General features: G+C 43.6%; 1 protein-coding gene across 4 annotated transcripts in view; it reads right to left on the bottom strand.

Annotated features, from left to right (window-relative positions):
- PRICKLE2 (prickle planar cell polarity protein 2) overlaps positions 1 to 18,249 on the bottom strand; it is a 367,969-nt gene that overhangs the window by 62,747 nt on the left and 286,973 nt on the right. For all 4 annotated transcript variants that reach the window (XM_055259214.2, XM_063630789.1, XM_055259215.2 and 1 more), the window contains 4 exons: positions 14,196 to 14,309; positions 11,149 to 11,286; positions 8,374 to 8,577; positions 4,371 to 4,557 (listed from right to left, as the gene is read on the bottom strand). In XM_055259214.2, the coding sequence (XP_055115189.2) occupies positions 4,371 to 4,557; positions 8,374 to 8,577; positions 11,149 to 11,286; positions 14,196 to 14,309 (643 nt within the window). The remainder of the gene's footprint in view (positions 1 to 4,370; positions 4,558 to 8,373; positions 8,578 to 11,148; positions 11,287 to 14,195; positions 14,310 to 18,249) is intronic.

Genomic DNA, 18,249 nt, shown 5'->3' with positions numbered 1-18,249 from the left:
CTTGAGTTTGAACTTCCCAGCTTTCAAGCTGTCAGCAATACATTTCTGTTACTCAGAAGCCACCCAGTCTGTGCTATTCCGTTAAGGCAGTCTCAACAGACTTAGTGGGAAATAAAAATGTGGATTTCAACTCTTATTAAGGAAAAAACTGCTTTTGGTAAAGAAAAACCTAGACGTGGTATTGCCAAAGCTATTGCCCTTCTGGGAGCATAAGTACCCTTTGCTTAATTTCATCAGGAAAGGAAGAGGTACAATTCCTCCCTGTGACAGGACTGTGCCAGGTTTATATAGCCTGGCCACACTGCATACTAAGGGAGACTCCCACAGCTCCGGGGGTTCTGCCTTCTCATCATCTCTGCCCTCTTCTGGTTATAGGACTTCATCTCCCTGTGGGACACCATTTCCCTGCCATCTTCAGGCCGTGAGCTTTGGGTGCGGCAAAAGCTGACCTGGGGCCCAACATAGGCCAGCCAAAAAAATCTGCTCTCCTGGCACCCAGGGACTGATTCAGGGGTGGGCAAGTGACCTGCACTAAGCCAACACCTCTCAATGCTTTTTCTAAGGCAGGACTTTTGCTAAGGCAGTCACACAGCAGGCTCTTTTTATAGCAGTTGTAAAACTGGCAGAATGGAAACTGGGAGCTGCTGGGGCCTGCTCCCGTGGGGAGAGCCTGCTGGGAATATAGCCTCAAGCTATGACTGTAGGGTGGACCAGGACCCTTGCAGTCTCCTGATGCATAATGATATACAGCTTCCCAGAAAAAAGGACTAATGTGGCCTTTATCTTCAGTGGTTGAGAGTTCCTGAGCCTGGACTTTCAAGGAAGAACTCCTGGAAACTTGTCTAAAGAGGCAATGAACAAGAAATTAGGGAGAAGAAGAGAATTGCAAGAACAAAAGGCCACCGGCCCAAGCAGCCTACATTTCTCCTCCACTGTCTATCCCCGGACTCACTTCTGTGTCTATGGAGCCCAGGGAGAGAGGAATGAGGGCAATTCTTCTCGTATTAGCTCTTTCCCAAACTATGGGGTTCTCTTTTCATTTTGGAACCTGGCCTTAGAGACTAAGAGAGGATTTTTTTTTATAGGGATAGGAGCAGCCACAAGGGTCACCCCAAGTGGGAGAGAGGGAACTGTGTGAATCAACTGAATCAACTCCATCTTTTTTTTTTTTTTTGAGACGGATCAACTCCATCTCTTACAGCACCAGTGCTCCCCAGCAGAGTGAGAAATAACCAGCTGCAGCGGGGCTAGAAACAGACAACCCCGAGCGCCATGGACACTTCCTCCCCAGACTCTTGAGAGAAAGCCAGGGCAGACACCACAGGGACACGGGACTCTGTAATAGTTAAGCATAAGGCTTCAGGACCTTGATGAACACAGGTTCAAATCCCACCTCCATCCCATTGCAGCTGGTTGTAAAGATGCTGAAGGCCATCTGCTTGGGTTCAGATCTTGACTCTGCTGCATTCCAGCTGTGTGACCCTAGGCAAATTGCTTCATCTCTCTTTGTTTTGGTCTCCCCATCAGTACAACGGTGATAATCATAGTACTTGGTAACTGAGTTAATATGCATGGAGTGCTGAGAACTGGGCCTACTGATCACTCTTCTTTTATTGCATTAGGTCTGAAAGCCTGTCTCTCTCTCTGCTGAGGGTCACTGCCCAGATGCAGTCCCAGAAATAACTATGAGGCTGCTCTGTCTCCCCTGCTCTCTCCCACCCTCCTTCTTCCTTCTCCTCCTCCTCATTCCCTTTCTCAAACGCCAAGAGTGCAGAGAGCTCATGATGGCATCCCTGGGTCCTTTGGTGAGCTCTAATCAGCACAGCATCCAGAGCAGCTGCGGCTATCCCCACTCCTTGTTAGAGGTACACAGGAAGTCCAGTACCTCTGGTCTGTCTGCCACCAGCTGCTTCTCCACACTTTGGCAAGGACATATGCTCAGATGCAGCAGCAAGGGCCTAGTTCCTCAGGATGGGGGCCTCATGGAAGGAAGGGCTCAGGTTGGGAGAGTGGAGGGGAGGCATATCATAAAGCGGCCTGGCAGGCAGCTGAACGTGGTCCCCGATAAACATTGATGTCAGATGGTCCTCTGAACTGTTCCTGAACTCTAAACATCTGGAAAAGGGCTCTGCTGTGCAACATCTAAGCGTTCCTTTTTTATTCCTTCTCTAAGCCCTTTAAGTACTTCTTGGAGGGTGTGTGTGTCTACTGCTGCCACAGCCTCGGTCTGTTTATAGGATTGTTTACTCTGCTGTGCACAGGCAAAAGTACTGTTGCCCTAGCAACGGCTGCCTGACGCAGGGCCTGCTCTGAGCGGCTGTATAAATATGGAATATTTGTACAGTATGGTCAGAGGTAAAGCACCCAGTGACTCAGGTATGCATGCTATATAGAGCATGCTCTGTCACTGTCACAGGAAAATTATGTTTGATAGAAAAGTGGATTTAAAACAAACATTAGGGACAGCATTTTAACTATAGCAGCAATAATACTGCAGGCCACCCTGGTCACCTTTTCTGATAAAACACTGACACCCTTTTATGGATTTAATAGGAAAGGAGGAGGGAATGCCAATAAATGTGCTGGGCAGCCAAAGGGAGACAGTAAGAGAAGAAAACCAAGGGGCTACCTGAGGTGTACATGCTGCAGCAACAGAGAGATTTTTCTCTCTGCCAAGCACTGAGCAAAAATTCTAAGTGGCAGTTTCTAGAGAGGCTCTTAGCCTCCAAGGACAGAAACAGGAAAAACAGAAATATGGATGGGAAGGGGTATTGTTGCCATGGGCTGGTATTCTGCACACATGGCCCCTCTCATCTGAGCAAGTGTGCACTTGCGGACTTGAATCCTCAGTTGGGCAATACTGAGTCAAGACATTGCACCATTTTCCCTGACACTGTCTTACCTCTCCCCTTCCTCACACGTCTTGCCACTTGTCACAACTGATCTTCGAATTTCCTAACTCTTAGTAAAAAGAAGGTTTATCTGTTTGACTACTTTGATCTTGTGAGACATGAAAGCTCCTGGGTACTGAGTTGAGGCAACAGGCTGTGAGACGGGTGAGGTTTTTAGAGGTTAGGGGATGGGGAATTTGCCATCACCTAAGCCCCCAGAAGGAAATGCAGCTGCACAGAGGTCTTCACAGCAGAGCTTAAGCCCAGGCCTGAGTATGTGAGACAAGAATGCCCAATGACAAAGCACTGTTGAGCACACGATAGATGTCTTGTCCACAAAGCCAGGGTTTTTATCAGCACACAGAGCTCTCCAAATACTAGCTAATTTTTTATTTGAATACATCACTTCTTATGAACTAGGAAGACAAAGCCACTTTTTTTTTTGGTCCTAATAAAACCTTTTAAGTGGGGCAAAATGGGCTCCAAAATGGATTATCTCTATATCTCCTCACTCTAGCTAAGAAATTGGCAGCTTCTGAACAGACTTCTTGGGATTGCACAAGCCACTGGATGATCTGGCTGTGATCTCACAGACATTCAGCCACTGCCAACCTTTTTTTTTCCCCCCAAGGTTGGCTCCTTCCCAAGGTGCCAGAAAAGGCAAGTTGAATGAATAAGCCACAATGCAGTATGATCTGGAACAGCGTTAAAGGGTTGAACAAATTGGTTATTTGCAGAGGGAAAATGATGTTCACCATCTCATATCTGCCACTTATTGGGGGAGTTAATAGTTTACGGACTATTTCAGGTTCATTTGCTTTGCATTTGGCTGGAGCAGCTTTTGCTATTTTTTTTTTTTTTTTTTAAAGACACACTTGCCAGAAGCCACTGGGTTTCCTTGACAATCCCTCCCCACCAAGAGGACCACTTTGGTTTCTCCTCTGGAAATCCCCGACTTGTCCCAAGGAGGCTATGGAAGATATCTGTTTAGATTTTCCTTCTGAGCTTCCCCCACTGCGCTGAGCCTCAGTTGTGGGACTGTATGGCACATAGTCCCAACTTGGAGGTGGGCCCTTGATCAAAGCAAGGCTGATAAGATTCTTATTTAGAAGAACTGACCTGAAAACTGGAAGAGACACAGTTCCTCTCCTTTTGAGAATACAAATACTAAGACTAGTATCACTGGTGAGTCATCTAGACCATTAGGTGAAGACAGCTTCTCCCAAATGATGTTAACAGAAGGCAAATTAAGCTGAGATACAGAGAAAAAAATCGGTTTTGTCTGAACCCTTGATCCACCCTTACCTGAAGCCAGTATACTCCTTGGCCTTTCTAGTGTTATGAATCAAGAAATTCCCTTTTTCAGTTAAGTTAGCATGAGTTGGGTTTCTATCATTTGCAATCAAAGATATTTTAACTACACCCAAAACAAAGGTGACCCCATCACAGAACCAAGCTGACTGCCAAGTATTGCCTCACCTATATGTTGGGCACACGTGTCACAATATTCTGCATACAAGGACTCAAAGCAGTGGCAACAGTAGGGTCTTCCTTCCTTCATGATGTAGCGCTGGCCGCCCAGCACTGTCTCACACTCGAAGCAGCAAAAGTGTTTCATGTGCCAGTGTCGCCCCTCAGCTTCTGTGCATTCATCTGCAAAGATGATCTGGAGATGGGGAAGCCAAATGGTCAGTGTGTAAGACCCATCCAGAACATACTTTAAAGGAAGAAAGCTACAGGGGCCTTGAACTAGAAGGGTAAGAAAGCAGATCCCACTCACAAATAATTAAACAAAAATCCATATGGATATGTTTATTCTATATGTATATCAGTTCCTATACATGGATTTACCTAAAGCATAATTAAACATGATTTCTGGCCTAGCCAGTAATTAACCACATTTAATAAGAGAAAGAAGGTTCTACCCTGGAGAATATAAGGCAGGATCAAAAACTGACAGCTCACAGGCACATTGGACATACATATCTGCTTCATTTGGCCTGGACATATTATTTTTTTAAATGGAAAATATCGTATTAACACTTGTAATCCTGGTTTATCTTTTGAAAACACAACATTTGCAATGCTCAGTGCACATTCCTACATGGCAATAATAAACTAGAGCTAAGAAGAGAGGCTGCTGCTTTCTAATGAGTGGCAAGTTCTCCAGTTTGTCATATTCTTCACCCTTCCCTATTGCCTTAAAATAAGTCACCTTCATTTACAGCACCTGCCAGGCCCTCACAAGTGTTTGCATTTTCCCCCAATATAGAGTTTTTAAAATTCCAAAATTTTAAAGTTTTTTCAAGTTTTTAAAGATTTCAAAATTTACCATAAAGCTACAGTAATCAAGCCAGCATGGCACTGGCATAAGGCTGGGCATGTGGATGAATAGGTATCCAGATTTAAACTCATACATACATGGTCAATTAATTGTTGAAAAGGAGGCCAAGACCATTCCACGGGGAAAAGAATAGTCTTCTCAACAAAGAGAGCTGGGACAACAGGAGAGCCTCATGTAAAATAATGAATTCAAACCCCTACCTTACATCATACATAAAAATTAACTCAAGGCTGGGTGCGGTGGCTCACGCCTGTAATCCCAGCACTTTGGGAGGCCAAAGTGGGTGGATCACAAAGTCAGGAGATTGAGACTATCTTGGCTAACACGGTGAAACCCTGTCTCTATTAAAAATACAAAAAAAAAAAAAAAAAATAGCCAGGTATGGTGGCGGGCACCTGTAGTCCCAGCTACTCGGGATGCTGAGGCAGGAGAATGGCGTGAACCTGGGAGGCGGAGCTTGCAGTGAGCTGAGATCGCGCCACTGCACTTCCGCCTGGGTGACAGTGCGAAACTACGTCTCAAAGAAAAAAAAATTAACTCAAATGGGGTTAAAGAGCTAGGGGCAAAAAAACAATAAAACTCTTAGAAGAAAACACAGGTGTAAATCTTTATGACCTTGAATTAGGCAATGGTTTCTTAGATATGATGCTAAAAGCATAAACAACAGAAACTAAAGTAGACTTCATCAAAATTAAAAACTTTGTGCTTCAAAGGACATCATCGAGTGAGTGAAAATACAGCTATAGAATGGGAGAAAATATTTGCCAATCATCTGTCTGATGACGGACTAGTATATAGAATATATACAAATCACTCTTACAATTCAGTAATGAGAAAAATAGGCCAAGTACAGTGGCTCACACCTGTAATCCCAGTGCTTTGAGAGGCTGAGGTGGGTGGATCACATGAGGCCAGAAGTTTGAGACCAGCCTCACCAACATGGTGAAACGCCACCTCTGCTAAAAATACGAAAATTAGCTGGGCATGGTGGTGCATGCTTGTAATCCCAGCTACTTGGGAGGTTCAGTCAGGAGAATCGCTTGAACCTGGAAGGTGGAGTCTGCAGTGAGCCAAGATCATGCCACTGCACTCCAGCCTGGGTGACAGAGTGAGACTCTGTCTTAAAAAAAAAAAAAAAAAAAGAAAAGAAAAATAACCCAATTGAAAAGGTAGTCAAAAAATTTAAACTAAAAAATTTTTTCAGACATTTTTCTGAAAAAGAAGATACATAAATATCTAATAAACACATGAAAAGATGCTCAACATTATTAGCTGTTGGGGAAATATGAATCAAAGCCTCAATGTGATACAACTTCATACCCATTACGATAGCTATAATGAAAAAAACAGATAATAACAAGTATTAGTGAGAAAGTGGACAAATTGGAATCCTCATTCACTGATAGCAGGAATGTAAAATGTTATACTTGTTTTGGAAGACAATTTGGCATTCCCTCACAAAGTTAAACTTAGAATTATCACATGACCCAGCAATTCCATTCCTGGGTATACACTCAAGAGAACTAAAAATATACGTACACACAAAAACTTGTACATAAGTGTTCACAGCAGCATTGTTTAGAGTAGCCAAAAAGTGGAAACAACTTAAATGTCCATCAATTGACACATGGCTAGACAAAATGTGATATATAGATACAACTGAATATTATTCAGCCACGAAAAGGAATGAAGTACTTACATATACTACAATATGGATTAACATTGGAAACATGCTCGATCAAAGAAACCAGACTTGAAAGGTCACATATGATTTCACTTACATGCAATGTCCAGAACATGTAAATCCACAGAGACAGAGATAGATTAGTAGTTGCCAGGGGCTAGAGAAAGGGGGGAAATGAGGAGTGACTGCTAATGGACACAGAGTTTCTCTTTGGTTGATGAAAATGGTCTGCAATCAGCAGTGACACTTGCACAGCTTTGTGAATATACTAAAATCCACAGAATTATTTACTTTAAAAGGGTCCTTAATGCTATGCAAATTATATCTCAATAAATTTCAAAGTGTGTGCTTCAATCATACTCTAATCGCCATTAGACAACACAAAGTTGTATTCTGAGCACCAATTTTCAGATGTGGAAGCTGAGGCATGAAGGTAAAAAGGTGTTCTAGAACCACAGAGTTGGACCTGAATTTAGTTTTCCAGCTATCTTTCTAGAGGGTCTCTCCAGAACATCACCATTAGTGTTAGAATCCAAATTAGTTAAGTCTGACCAGCTTCCTCCTAGAAAGTGAGTCCCTCGTAGGTAGTTTGTAAGAAAGAAATGTCCTTGTAACAGTAGGCTCTCTGGCTGAAAAAAGGGAGTGTTACTCACCTCCCACACTGCTATTTACAGGGAAAGACAGACGCAAAAAACTCCTTTGCACAGGAGGAAACCTCTGTCTAGGACTTTTACCCAAATTACTCCCATAAAAGTGGTCAGATTTAGAACATTCTTTTTTCTGCTCCCAACTTATAAAGCTAAACCAGGTTTTCTATTCTGTCAGCTTACACGGTAGGGTGTGCTTCTAGTAGGGGAAGAAAGCCAGGCAGAGGTCTTGCGTTCTATCCTGCTTTCTTACATAGGGTACTTCTTAGAGCATGGGGCAGAGACATCCAAATGAAGTATCCATCTGCCTCCTGAATTTTCACTCAGAACTTTTATAAACTGTAGAAAAATCAAATAATGCTACCCACTTTCTTCCCTTTTCTAATCATTTTGCAGCACTGAATCTTGGAAAATGAAACAACTTTAAGATGTAAGTGGCACTCTATTACTGATTATTCCATGAGATTAGGGTTAATATCTAAAGATGCACAATGCAATTTTGTTTTGTTTTGTTTTTAGAGTTCTGAACTTACTTAGGGCCAGTTATATGTCACTTGGGGATTTTCATGGATATAGAAAATGCCTTCCCAACAGGAAGCTATGAGACCTCCACGCTCAGTAAAGCAGGCCACACCCCCAGACATTCTAGTAACCAGGGATGGGTGGAGCTTCTCTCCCAAAAGGGTTACTGCAAGAAAATGAAGTTGCCTATGGCTTTCTTCAGTGCAGAAAGCCAGAAGACCATGTGTTGGCTATGGTGCAACGAAGGGGTGATGGGCAGGTAAACCTGCTGGAGTTTGCTCTAACCTCATCGCAGGCAGCACAGCGCGGCTTCAGGCACTCGGCATGGTGCCTGCCACAGTATATCTTCCCATCTTGGTAAAAGTAGATCAGATCCACCAGGAGCTCATTGCAGACAGTGCATACGAAGCACGGCGGGTGCCAGCAAACGCCGTGGCCAGCGCGTGACGCAAACACAGCGATGTCTCCGCCATTGATCTGGCCTCCGCACTGTGAGGCAAACAGAAACATCAGTATTCACACTAGCCCCCATCTCCCCGTGCTGTGCATAACTGAGAAAAGGACAACCACCATTAGCTGGCTACTGAGTGCTTATGTTCAAAGCAGTCACTATGCTTCCTGCTTTACATAGGCAGCAGGGCAGGTTTTTCTTGTCCTGACTGAACTCTCCTTCCCTAGGGCTTACAAATAATGTAGAGAGAAAGTCATTGGGAGAATGAGGAATCACAAAGATGGGAAAGAAAGAAAAGCTCTTTTAGCACAATAACGTACAGGGGCTCTGCAGGCAGGAGGCAAACTGGCACAGAGGAAAGCCTCATTATCTTTTAGATACTTTAAACTCCATGCAGAGACACAGCCAGGTTTAACACCAGGAAGAGTGGCTGGGGAGGGGGGTGGGCGGGAGGACGGGGCTTGGAGGAGGTGGGGCCTATACTTTTAGATGGGAGGGAGGGTACGTAACACCACGCTCACCTTTAACTACCTTCTCTGTGTGCCTTTCAGACATGCTTTTAGTCTGCTTCCTCTAACATCTTTCTACATAGCCTTGATTGACACGGCACCACTTCTAAGGCCAAACTATGGAAAGGTCTTCCTGTCCCTTCCCTACCTTCTCACTCATTTTCTCAAGTTCCCTCTTGATCCTGAAAGAAAAAAGGCAGAATCACTGGCCACCTATGCTTACAGTTGGGATTGGGACAAAAAGAATATGGTTTGAGGGACTCTGAGGGAAGAATAAAGTGTGGAAAGTGGGTCTAGGGAGATACTCTTGCTGACCATGGCATGGGCCATGAGGTTCACAGGTTGAGTATAGTTCTAGGGTCCTACAAGACTGGCTGAGCTCAGGGGACAATGTCTAAAGAGCAGAGAAGCTACCTCCAAAACTTTCCCATGCTATGCATTGAAATGCATCTTAGAAAATCAAGTAAAGACCCCACAAATAGTCTCTGGGAGCTCATCCACATGTGTGACCGGACAAAAGAAAGGCATCATGTTATCCTTACCTTCCGTGATAATGTTAGCAGAGCTAAAGCATGCAGACATAATCCTATATAACCCTCACATGAGTCATCATTCACCCATTCTATAGATGACAAAACCAAGGAAAAGTAACATGGTCAAGGTCATCTGGAAGAAACATGAGTCAAACTTACGAAAGCTCTTTCTGCCTTCACACTCTTGGCATTATTCTACACAATTCTTGGCACCTGTCCACAAAATGCCCAACCTTCCTTCTCCCTTAGGCAAACTCAGCTTGCCTGGTTCCAGGAGACTGATCTGAGAGTAGCAAAGATTTCAGTTTGTCTGGATGGAGCACAGTGAATCTCAGATCACAACCACTGACCACCTGTACCTTAACGGTGGGTCCCAGATATACTTCATAAGAATAAAGATCCTACTGCCAAATCTCTGGTCAATTAGCTCCCCCATCCCATGCAACTGAACCTTCTCACTCTACCCCTCTGAAATCTCAAAAAAGGGCCTCAAATGACATCTGCTTCCCTTGGGCAGCATCCCACCTCCTCTTCTTTGATCCAGTTAACATATCTTCAGCTCTCAAGGGGTCTATGCAGAGCTTAAGGAGTTAGATAGGAATGTTCAAAAAGCTGCAGGACTTAGAGAAGTACCAAGAATGACGATCAGCACTGGAAAGCCTGTGGCAGCTGAGAGGTGGGGCAAGTTGTATTCCTACCCTGCAGTCTCTAAAACTCTTCTTCACCACACCCTGAGCACTCAACAGGAGCAGAGGAGACAGGAAATCCAGAATCTTGAACTCAGCGAGGTCCCAGGGAGAATGCCTCTTCAATGCCCTGAACCCACTCTCACCTGTTCACAAATAGCTCCTGTCAACATGACTGGGAAGGGCTTCATGCACTTCAGTAAGGAACTCTCAATTCTCGGGAGAAGATCATTTACCTCCCCTTTAAATGGCTCTGGTTCTGGGACGATCCTGGGAGGGAGGCTGACCCATGGCCCAAGCCAACTCCGTTTTCTAAAGGTCTCTTTTTAAAATATAAATCTATCATGCCATTGCTCTCTCAATCCTTCCAATGGCTCACCCAGAACTCTGACTTTATCTGAATTCTCTCCCTTCACTCCCTCTGCCCCAGCCCAATGGCCAACTCACTGTTCCTTGAACATAATAGACACCCTCCTGTCTCAGGGCCTCTAAGCCGGTCATTCCTTCTGCCTTAGCATTCCCTCTGCCCTAAAATCTGCAAGACTCACTCCCTCTTGCACATCTGTGCACATCTTTGCTCAGATCTTCTAAGTGGGGTCTTCCCCATCCACCTTCCTTAAAACTGCAGCCTCCCCACACTTCCAGTACATTCAAGTCTCCTTCCTTGCTGTATTTTTTTCTATTTTGTTGATTACATATATTGTCTGACTTCCTCCCCTAGAATCCAACTCCTTAGAAGGGCAAGATGAAACTTTCCCGTCTTTTGTTCACTACTGTATCTCAGGCACATAATAGGCACTCAGTAAAACAATTGTTGGATGAATGAATGGGTGAAAAGATGCCAGAACAATGCTTCCTCACTCCCCTGAATCCATGCTTACCTGTTCACAAATAGCTCCTGTCATGGTGACCGGGAAAGGCCTGACATTCCCACGGCCCAAGTTTTCGCGTTTCCTCTGGCTGCTGAAAAGCTTCAGCTCCCTCTTCTCTTCCTCATCCAGGGAGTTGCAATATCGAACCTGAATAGACACAATGGCATGGAAGAAGTCACCCTTGCTCCTTAAGATTTCTGAAGCCCATGACTCTGAGTTTTCTCATTAAATACACTCTCATTTGGTTTTATAGCCCTCGCCTGAACTTTAACCACAACAGCCTTGGAGAGATTTAAGGTGAGTCTCAACTAAGAGTGCTGACAGCCAAAAGAGCTTACCAAAGGCTCTGAATTCTGGATCCCAAGCCTTGGGCAGGCTAAAGGTTCTGTGGCTGCTCCTTATCTTGACTGCCTCACTCTGCTCACCATGTTAAGATCAAATCATCTGGGGTGGCTCAGCTGCCAGGAAAGAGCTGAGAAGTTCTCCTTCTTCCAAACTGCAGGAACCTGATACTTTCATCTCCATGTGCCCAAGCAAGTGATCCTTGACACCAAGAATGACTCTAAGTCAGTGAGCTAGAGCAGGTGTCCATGTGCTCACAGCTTCTGTTCTCCCGTCTCATTTTGGAAAAATTGGGAAACAAAGGTGTGAGCCTGAGGAGTTGGACCAGGCATCTGTGATGCTGCACGAACGTCTCTGCATATTTATCTTTGTAGAGAGGGGAACAAGCTGCCTCCTAGGCTTCAGTTGAGTCGACTTGCAAGAGACATTTTCCTTCTTGTTAAATATAGAAACTCAGAGAATTAAAGGAGGAACATTAAAGATAATTTGAATCCAGTATCTCCCCTTACTTATGCACACCTTGGGAATTGTGCTATATTCTTGTACTGTTATTTACTTAATGCTGTTTTTAATACTGACTCAGTTTTTTGGAAACTTGGATGCATTTATTTCAAAAGAAAATATATTATGACTATAAATGGAAAACCAATATCACCTGTAAAACCAAAACCAAAAACAAACAAACAAACAAACAAAAAACAGAAGAAACCTAAATAGACTGGGAACAGAACCACGTTGTTAGATTCTAGCTGGTCACTTTGCTTGCAGGAAATCCTCAAACAGAGATCCCTGATGCTCCTACTTAAAAGTGGAGGCCAGTGTGAGTTAGAGAGATATGAGACACCTGCTAGCCCTAAATAGAAATTTCCTCCTTGATTATTCAACTACTCCATCACAAGGAATACAATACAATTTAAAAGACAGTAACTCTCTCAATATGTGGTTTCGTTTCATTTACTGCCATGTCCACGTAACACTCAGAGACATGTATATACCACGCTTTGGGAAACACGGTCCTAATCCCGTCTCCTGTCATACTTTGGAGTAATCTGGACATCAGAAAGGTTAAGTGAATTGCTTGGATGATTTGTTACACAGATGGTTAGAGGGAAACCTTTGAACTAGGACTGTCACATCCTAATTTGAGAACCAGGACAGCTGTGGATATCAAAATTGTCTTATCTATGCAAAAAAGAAAATGGTCAAATATTTACTTTAGAATCACAATCACCCTTTGTCTTCAAAAGAGCCATTTCAAATAGGCTAAATCTGCCCACCGGATCACACACACACAATTCCTACCAACAGGACATTGTAATCTGAAGGGTGTCTCTTTTCATAAAAGCACAGTTAACCACAAACACAACAAACCATTAAAATCAGAGAAGAGCCAATCCCTTCTCTCTGTCAAATAAAAAGAGTTAAAAAAAAAAAAAAAGTCTTCATGTAAATGTCCCAGAGAGAACTGCAGTGACCTGAACAGCCCAGAATATATGGTTACACCACTGACATTTTAGGGACATGCTTTCAAAGGAAGGCACACCCTTCCTGCTTGTAAAAACCCGCATTTTCTCTTCTAAATTAGTTAACCAGGCATCAGGTTACAATGCTTGCTCTCAACTTTAAAGGAGAAAGCATTATTTATATTTGCTTTATGATGTCTGAAATAAGCAGCAGTAAAGAGGATCATAGCTCTCTTTCTAGGGAACTGCTTCAGTTTTAAAGTTTTTGTCCTGCTTACTCAAACTTATTTTTGAGGCTCTCAAATGATCCTCTTTCATTCTAATGTGGGAAGATATGACTGAAAAAGCACTCATTTCCCCTGGGACAAAGCTGCTGGGCTCCAGCTCGTGGGTGGGCGAGTTTGTGGAAAGCTGGTGTCCAGCTCTCTAAAGGGGTTATTTCTCCTATCAATTGAAAATTACATTTTTGTTTTAAATGCAGTCAAAGTAGAGAGTTCAGTTCCATAGGATTACTATTTTTAAAAACCAGATACCTAAAAGTGAATTTCTAGCATGTAAACTGATTTCCCTTCCAGCATAATGACCTTTTAAAACCACGTTAACAAATTTCTCTTTATGAGCAATCAGATTTCAAGGATAAGAGATGCCCACTTACAGTGCCATGTTTCTGGGTTCAGAAAAAAGGACAGTCTGCTAGTCCACACTTTCAAGAGTACAAAGAACAACCTCGGCAAGTCAGACTTCACCATGACAAAAACACAGATGTTCAAAGCTACAAATCTGGACACGTAATTCTCCTGCAGTGTAGTGTGGGAAACTTGCACACTCATTTAATATGAAATGATGCTGAAAATTCAGGAGAGTCACAGAGCTTTTGTACGGCTTGAAGTGGTCCAGGGGATCTCAATCATCTCTCCAAAATACACAGGCAACCCACGTGGCATATTCTCCAAGTAAGAAAACTTGGAATCATAGCTTTTGAATTTTAGTGCTCCCTGGTTACCCCCAAATAGCTAGTAGTGACAGGCATAGAGACCAATCCAGTTTATAAGGAGATTCTGCTTTTTTAGTAATATTCTCTAGAAGTAAATTGTTGGCCAATTTATTTTGGCTCTAATTAAGGAAGCTAAAACCTAAAAAAAATTGCCAGAGTTGTTCTTCGGCTACCTCACTGGTGGCAGATTATGAACAAGGTAACAATTCATGGAAGGCACTAAGAAAACTCTGCATAAGCCCCCTCTGGCCCCTTACCTCATTGTCATGTGGCGGCAGCTGGTGTAGGAGCTGTTTGATTCGCAGTTTCTCTCCAGGACTGTTGACATAAGGGACTTTCTCTTCTGGGAGACAGCTATAGTACTGGTGTACCTGAAGGACAGAAAGCATATAGATGACTTGCCCATTACTCAAACCACGTGCCTATTCTCACTTACTGGGAAGATGATTCCCCCAGCAGGATGTAACTGACTTCTGCAGTCCTGACCCTTTATGAAAGTCAACAGCAGATGAGTTTCCTATGGTAAGCAGAGAAATTCATCCTTAAAGCAAGAGTCAGGCAAATCATCCATATCTGGGATTTCTCCCTCTCTCTGTGAGGGAAAAATAAAACCAGCAAATTTTCCTAGAAACAGAGAATTCGGCAGACATGCTGGTGAACCAGAGGGTAGGGCTTTCTCGGCAGACTCCCCTGAGAGCTGGCTTTACCATTTTCTCTGTTAGTCTCCAGCATGTGACGTGCCTCCCTAGCCAAAGGGATATGTCAGTACCTGCCTCAGCAATGGAGTTAAAGCCAGTCTTTGGCACTCGGCAAACCCCTAGGTACCTCAGCCTCCACCTACATTTAAAGCCCTCCAGGTTTCGAGACTTTTGTAAGGCAGGCAGCAGCTGACATCCGTCAGAAATAGACTCGCTACATCTGGGATGCAGAGCGTGTAATTAAAAATTGTCACTAACATGAGGATTTTTGCACATCCCAGAACATTCCTGTTTACGACTGTAAGGACATATTCTTGTACTTTATGAGGCTCATTCAGCCCTAACAACAACTGGAGAAAGCACCAAGCTGCTAATTTTGCCTGAGAAAAGAAAACAGACATTCCACCATTCAGCCACATGCAAAACTACAGAAAGAAAAAACTGGCTAATACAGAAGGTATGTTATTATATAGGAGACGCAAAAAAAAAAAAAAAAAAAAAAAAAAAATCCCACAAGCCCAGATGACATCATGGAAAATACTCTCAAGTATCTCTTATTTAACAATATGACCACCTCTTGCGAAACACGGCATTCATTCAACAAATAGAGAACATGGAAGACTGGGGGCTCTGAAAGTCATCATATTTGGCTGGGCATGGTGGCTCACACCTGTAATCCCAGCACCTTGGGGGGCTGAGGCAGGCAGCAGAGCCACCTGAGGGCGGGAGTTTGAGACCAGCCTGGCCAACACGGTGAAACCCCGTCTCTACTACAAGTACAAAAATTAGCCTGGCCTGGTGGCGCATGCCTGTAATCCCAGTTACTCAGGAGGCTAAGGCAGGAGAATTGCCTGAACACACCACAGCCTGGGCAACAGAGCGAGTCTCTGTCTCAAAAAAAATAAATAAATAAATAAAATAAAATTTGTTACATTCTACGGACTTGGTCTAAACTTGGTCTAATTCCTTTGCATTTAGGCAGCCGTGGGTATGAACACATGTTTTGGGAATGCTGGGGTGAAGAGTTGCGAAAGCTCTGTCTACTTTGATCTCCAGAAACTAAGTCATAAATGTTAGAAGAGGGGTGAAAAGGCTTTGTAATGACAAGGCCTTAAAAAATGTGAAAGCTATCTTTATTTTCATAACTAATGATGGTAACCATTAACCATCACGTGCCTATCATCCTGTTTATCAAATCCCAGAGGCAACTATAAAAAGAATTCTTGTCCTAGACTACCTAGATTTCCAAAGGCAGGGTCTGTATAAGCCCCTCCCTATAGGCAGCTGGCAGAGAGCTATGCCCAGGGGCAGGAATGAATGGTGCTGGGTTCTGAAGACAGCCCATTGTTGACCAGTACTCTGAGAAGAAGTAAAAGCCCAGATCACTAGTTAGTTTGGGATTAGAAGCTGGCAATTTGCCTACTGGAGACTTGCACAGCATTCCATCCTCAGAAGAGTCCCTGTGCCATATGCCTCATCAGACAAAGGCCAGGTATAAAAAAACAGGCCGAGTCTCATGTCTTGGGGAATGGGCTTTGACTCCCAAGTCAGAAGATTGCTTGTAGAAAGGCCTTGTTCCATCATTACTTTGTCATTCTCACAACTTCCACTGTCATTATGGGACATTAGGGACAGTTGCTAATATGAGACGAATTACTATGGATGCTTGAAAATGCAGAGTCTAGTTGCGGTTCCATCGACCCTCCTCTCAATCACCTCTAATGACTCACATACCCCCTGTCCATTGCCTAGAGCACAGTCAGGCCTGAGAGCCCTTCTGAACTGGTACTTTGAACCAAGCCCTTTCTGATGCTGTCTAAGGCTGGCTCAAGTTGGAATCTTCCCTGCACCCTCTAGGGCACGGCCGGTAGATCTGGACCCCAAGTCAAGGCTCTGTTGTTTCCCATCTCTGGGTTCCTGAGCAAGTTACGTGGCTGTTCAAAATACTCATCATAAGACTGTGATGATTAAATGAGAGTGTAGGCACAAGCATGCGGCTCTTAATAAAAATAAGTAACACGAATACATGACAATAGTTATACTATCAAGCCTGGCCTACTCTAAATGGAACAATCCAGATGCTTGCTGAACTAGGTCTTGCTCTGCCACCCAGGCAGGAGTGCAGTGGCACGATCATGGCTCACTGTAGCCTTGACCTCCTGGGCTTAAGCACTGTTCCCACCTCAGAGTAGCAGGAACTACCAGCGCATGCCACCATGCCTGGCTAATTTTTAAAATATTTTGGAGAGAAAGGGTTTTGCTATGTTGACCAAGCTGGTCTTGAACTCCTGGGCTCAAGCTATTCTCCTGCCTTGGCCTTCCAAAGTGCTGGGATTACGGGTGTGAGACAACCCATCAGGCCCACTTTTGAATGGGCAGCAACACTGCTGGCTTGTAGAGTGAGACCAAACCCTGAAGCCACTTATAGTAGTCAAAGCAAGAAAAATAGGTTGCAAGGAATACAATGATATTAAAGCTAGTTTGACTTCAGGGGAAAAATGGCAAACTGTTATAAAGGTGTGTGTGTGTGTGTGTGTGTGTCTATGTTTTGTTTTGTTTTTGTTTTTAGAAACTTAGCCATGTATATAAAAGGGTCTCATGAGGAAACAGAATATGCCACTGGAAGGTGATTGTACCAAGTTTCTGTTTTCTCTGAGCCCAGTGTCCTCTTACCTCTGCTCTCTTCTCTTCCTGCAGATCTGCTTCTCACCTTCTCAAAGGTTAAGGTTTCCCACAGCACTTGCGTTTGCACAGCATCAGTTCAAGAGTCTGTCCTAGAGTGACTTGCTTTTCTCATTTCCAAATTCCTCAGAGAAGGACCCTGATTACCCCGTCTTGGGCAGTGTCCACACCCAGAAATGAGATTAAAGACATTCAATACTTTGAAAACTGGAGAATAAATGAATCCCAACAGACATGACTGAGTGAAGGTGCAGCCAGCAGTGACGGAGGACTCTGGAGAAACTTAGGAGTAAATAAATCCCTTGGTGTGCTGAGATCCATCCTAAAGACTGAATTCTGAAGTCAACAGAGGCAGTGACTACCGTTTGGGAACACTGCTCTATCTTTCCTGGACATCTTTTGTCAACTTTTATAATTCAAGCCTACTGATAACCACTCAAAATTATTCCAGTAATTCCTCAAATATAGAATATGCTAGAATATCTTCTCACAAGGCAACTAATGATTTGATGGATGACTTAAGAACTTACCTGGGTAGCAAGATGCCCGATTTCTAAAATAAATCAGTTAATATTAATTAACAACCTACCAAATCACTCCCATATCACATGGTAGGTGATGTGGCTTGCTCTGAGGAAGGAGAATAAGTTAGTCCTTTCAGGACTTCCAATCCTCTTCAAAGTCCATTGAAGTCCAGGAGAAAAACGCATCCGTCTAATGTTAGCTTTGTGTCGCCTCCTGGTGTTTAGATGCTGGACTTTCCAAATTTTTCATCGAGCAAAGGGGATTAACAGATGGATGGGAGGGAGGGAGAAACAGCTCTCCTGAATTCTTTGGCTGGATACAGGAATGCTGCCTGCATTTTCCTCTGGCATTCTCCATAATGAAACTACTGTATAGCCCAAAACAAACATCAAGTGAACCAAGGGTA

This window comes from Symphalangus syndactylus, chromosome 21 (genome assembly GCF_028878055.3).
Source record: "Symphalangus syndactylus isolate Jambi chromosome 21, NHGRI_mSymSyn1-v2.1_pri, whole genome shotgun sequence".
Lineage (NCBI taxonomy): Eukaryota > Metazoa > Chordata > Mammalia > Primates > Hylobatidae > Symphalangus > Symphalangus syndactylus.
This window is presented reverse-complemented; position numbering and strand designations above follow the sequence as displayed.